The sequence below is a fragment of the Octopus bimaculoides genome, chromosome 5, assembly GCF_001194135.2.
Source record: "Octopus bimaculoides isolate UCB-OBI-ISO-001 chromosome 5, ASM119413v2, whole genome shotgun sequence".
NCBI lineage: Eukaryota > Metazoa > Mollusca > Cephalopoda > Octopoda > Octopodidae > Octopus > Octopus bimaculoides.
The window spans coordinates 31395774-31400778 of NC_068985.1; the positions used below are offsets into that span (position 1 = coordinate 31395774).

A 5005-nucleotide genomic window follows, 5' to 3' on the forward strand; every position below is an offset into this window, starting at 1 on the left:
CAACTGGACGTCCTGTTCGATCTTCATCTTCAAGGCTAAAATCTCCACTTCTGAATTTTGCAAATCATCTTCTGCAAGTTTTTTCATTCAAGCATTCTTTCCCATAAACTGAGTGTATGTTTCGAGTCGCTTTGGTTGCTGAGTTTCCTTTTTTGTACTCATAAAGCATTATGTGCCTCAAATGCTCTTTGGATACTTCCATGTTAGAAAGGGTTTTAATCAAAGAAATTTTAATTCTATTATTCTGTAAAATAATATTTAATTAGTTTAAATGTACACAAATGCATAAAAATAATTTTTAATTCCATTAGACATTCTAAAATACTATTAAATCTCATTCAATTTTAAAAAAGGTAAAATCGGACAGAACTTATGGGATGACCTGATACGTTGGGGATGATATTATATACTATTAATTGGCATTAGAAACAGCATACAGTTATGATACTATTGAACTAATTACACAATATTATCACATTTCTGAACAATTAACTGGCTACAGATCTAATGCAACCATAAAAACAGATATCAAACAGAATAAAGGATAAGATTCAAATACATAAAAAAATAAAAGTCCATGAATATAATTAGAGAAGACTGGAGAGAATTAATGGAATCAAATATTATGCAAAAGAATTAAAGATTAGGATTACACAAAAGAATTAAGGAAAGATGACAATTAATAGCCAAATTGAGAAAGATTAAGAAAAAATTTAGAAACAAAATCACTCTGATTATAAATAAAAGAGAATAATAGAGAAGCAAAAGGACATTAGTTATATTTACCACTTTTGGGTGCCGTCTCTTTCGTTTCAATGTTCCTGCTTGTAAAGAGAATCCTTTACGTCGGTTCTTCTGCATCATTGTTTCACCTCTAATACTAAAGTCATCATCTTGATGGCGGTTTGATGTATTTTCTTCATGAACAACTAAATGCTTCTGAAGTGCAGCTGATGTTTTAAATCGTTTATTACATTCATAACAAGGCCATTTGCGTTCTTGTTCATCCAAAGCTGTCAATTGGATAAATTCAGAATGAATCACATGAAATTCTAATTTACAAAATGGAACATTTTAAAGTTAACATTACTTTTAACCCTTTAGCAATCAGATTCCTCTGTTCAAATGTGATGCTTATTTATCCATTGTTTTTAATTAATCATGCATTAACTCATTGCTTTCAGATTTCAATGTAGTGATTGTTATTTTTAGAATGACATTGTAGGGTAGGTGTAAGAGGTCTGACCTGGTTTGTTTGAATATAAAACAGGTAAATATTTGGGCCAGATTTGGCCAGTTTAAATGCTAAAAGGTTACAGTTATAAATTCTTTGCATCAGTTATTAAGATATAATAATATTATGATGGCTAGTCTTTAACTAAATCAAACTTGTCCATTTTACATGTCTTCTGTCCTCCTCCAGCAAAGTCCCTCAATCTTTCAGTCACATACTAAACTGCCTTCTCATTTATAATTTGTCTTGAAGCATGAACTTTGCATGGATTCAAATTGAACATTAACTGTATTAACATCAAATAGTTATCTCTACTTTGTAGAAGAATCTGAGAAGGCTTATCTTCAATTGAAGGAGAGCCTGATAGGGATAGCGATTCTGCTCCACTTCCTTAGATAAAATTATACAGAAGTAATTAGTTTTAAAGTTTTATGGCAGTGGTTTTTATCTGGGGTCCATATAAGATTTTATTGTTAAAAAATTTATGTGCAATAAATTAGTTATACATCTCCAATGCACAAAATATTAAAATTTTTTCATACAATTCCTAATAATATTTCATCATCATCATCATCGTCGTTTAACGTCCGCTTTCCATGCTAGCATGGGTTGGACGATTTGACTGAGGACTGGTGCAACCGGATGGCTACACCAGGCTCCAATTTAATTTGGCAGAGTTTCTACAGCTGGATGCCCTTCCTAACGCCAACCACTCGGAGAGTGTAGTGGGTGCTTTTACGTGTCACCCGCACGAAAACGGCTACGCTAAAAAAACAGTAAGATTTTCCTTTTATGTATAGTGAATAGCTGTGGACATCCAGTAGAGAAAAGTAGGAATCAAAGGGGTCTACAGGCAAAAAATGGTTGCAAACCACTGCTCTGTGGTATACAACCTAGTTGCCATATCACAGTGGAAAAAAAGAATTCAGTGTTATGATACATAAAATATATAAACTATAAATAATGACAATGGTGATAATAATGATGATGATGATATATTTCACAAGTATTTTTATATATTGTAGTATTATAGTAATACATCAGGCAACAATAAACTCAAAAATAGAAGGAAATAGAAATAAAAACTCTCGGTTTAATTCTAAAATTGTATAAGAATGATTGTATTTTAGAAACAGTTTAATTTCCATCATTATAATTTGCTACTTTAGATATTTAAAAAAATTTTATGAGTAGATATTAATATTTTCAGAAATATGAATATTAAAAAGAAAAAAAAAACATAGTGACAGCCTCATCAAGAAAATTTCAAAATGATTGCTCAACCTTCTAAAATAGCAGCTAAATCTTCCCCAAATCACACCTTAGCTTCTTAGAAAAAGCATACAATGGATAATGTAATCTAGATTGCTTTGCTCACAGGTCTTCTAGTGTAAGACTAATTTGGGGGTGAAACAACAACCTATTAAATAATGTTAATCAAATGTAGAATTATTGGTTTGGTTGAAATCCCAAGTAAGTTTTAACATTCGTCCATTACGTTGTACTAGTGTGAAATACTGGCATCTTCTGGGGTTTTTTCCTCATGTAATGTTGTTAAGAAGTGTTACAGTATACTGCAATTTATCCCATTTGTTCCAGAGATTGTTCATCTGTTTGAAATTCTGACAATAAGAGAACTTGAGATGAGCACTGGAAGCTATTAAGGCACTTGTTCATTATATGGCAGCTTAAAGTGTGAGCTGCATATCTCCATAGTACCTACTGTAAACAGATGGACAGATTCAAGAATCCATTGTTTTTGTCAGGAACACAATGAAGGTTTAGATGCAGGTATGGCCTGCTGACTCTTTTGAGGAGAGGCTAACAATTCAGTTAGCCTAGAAGACTAACTTTCAGCAAGACAATAAGGTTACTTTTGTGTAATTTCAAGTCAAGTAATTTTTAACACTTTTCATCTATGTTTTATGGCAATCATTTAAATTTATCAATTTAAAAAAAAAGAAACCATAAATATTTCCATCTTTATTGTAAACCTTTATACCATTTACAGCTTGCATTTACTAATAACATATTTCATACACAATCAATCATCAGATATTTTATTATTTGCCATCAATGAAATGCATACAAGAGTATTTAAGGTTATTGAATTGAAGTTAAAGTAAACAGAGGTTGTGACATTAATAACTTTCTTAAAGTGTATGTACCCAACCATGAATTAAAACTGAATTGTTAACTTACTCTCTAAGCATTTCAACAAAAGCTAAATTCTTATCGATAGCATCCATTAGTTTCTATGTAAAACATTTCTTGCATTAAAAACATGAAAATGTGGACAATAACCTTCAATATCTTCATCTGTGATATCAAGAACATGTGCTCCAATACGTTCAGCATAATGTGCTGCATACCACACCTAGAAACAGAAAAAGGTGATGATATTTTCTATAATAGGAATAATGTGGAAGTGTGATGTGCACCACTCATAAATAAACTTTTTACACTGGAGTTACATGCTTGTGTGTTGAAGAACAGCACCAATGTTTCTATATTTGAAATCGAATATTTTTACAAGAAATAAACATTTCAACAAATTTCTGTTACCAAACTGGAAGATGCCCTGCCCCACCAGATTAGACATACAATTTAATGCAATTTAGCCTTTTCCCCATTTGCATATTTTCACTAGGCATGGTTATTTTAGATGTAAACATTCCATTAACAATATTCTTCCTCTGATGGGATAGAGGTATGTAATCTTTATTCCTCTTTTCTCTTAAATTTTCCTTCTTGCATGTTTCCTTGTGATTTTTTTTTTTTTTTGTGGATGCAGGCTTGGCTATGTAGTAAGAAGTTTACAGCCAAACCACATGGTTTTAGGTTCAGTCCTGGTGCATGGCACCTTAGGCAAGTGTCTTCTACCATAGCCTTAGGCTGACCAAACACTTGTGGGTGGATTGTGTGGTAAGAAGCTTTCTTCCAAATCACATGGTTCTGGGTTCAGTCCTACTGCGTGGCACCTTGGGCAAGTGTCTTCTACTATAGCTTTGGGCTGACCAAAGTCCTCTGAGTGGATTTGGTAGATAGAAACTGAAAGAAGCTCATCATATATGTGTGTGTGTGTGTGTGTGTGTGTGTGTGTCCTCCCACCATTGCTTGACAACTGATCCTGGTGCGTTTATGTTCCCATAACTTAGTGGTTCAGCGAAAGAGTCTAATAGAATAAGTACTAGGCTTACAAAGAATGAGTCCTGGGGTTGATTTCTTTAACTAAAACCCTTTAAGGCAATGCTACAGCATGACTGCAACAAGTAAAAAGAATAAAAAAACAGAATGTGTGTGTATGTGTGTTACTGTCCCCTTGCCTTGACTTTGCATGATAGTTGTAAACGAGTGTCATCATGCAAGTGGCGTCTTTCGTTTCTAATCTTCTCTGCAAACATGGTTATGGGAAAATATTATCTTTCTTGGAAAGAGGTGAGGGCTGTTGACAAGAAGAACATTCAGACATGGAAAATCTACCTCAGCAAATTCTGCCTGACACATAAAGCATGGCAAAATGATGATAATGATTTTTTTATCTCACCATCTTCCTCCCATTTCCACGCAGAGTAACTATGTCATCTGAGTCTGAACAATTGCTGGTGTGCACGGTACACTACACAAGCCTGTTCAATTACTGCACTATCCAAGAATGAAACCTGTGGTAGCTCACGTATAACTCTTGTATTCATTAAACAATACTTATCTCTTGCTTGATTGTGTACTTTTTTGCTGATCCTGCCAACAAGCAAGCAGTACACTATATAT

General features: G+C 33.3%; 1 protein-coding gene across 2 annotated transcripts in view; it reads right to left on the reverse strand.

The window, feature by feature from the left end:
• Window positions 1-5005, reverse strand: part of LOC106867872 (PR domain zinc finger protein 10) — a 26990-nt gene that overhangs the window by 6926 nt on the left and 15059 nt on the right. For both annotated transcript variants that reach the window (XM_014912928.2, XM_014912929.2), the window contains exons 11-12: window positions 3539-3611; window positions 787-1013 (exon numbers count right to left, since the gene is read on the reverse strand). In XM_014912928.2, the coding sequence (XP_014768414.1) occupies window positions 787-1013; window positions 3539-3611 (300 nt within the window). The remainder of the gene's footprint in view (window positions 1-786; window positions 1014-3538; window positions 3612-5005) is intronic.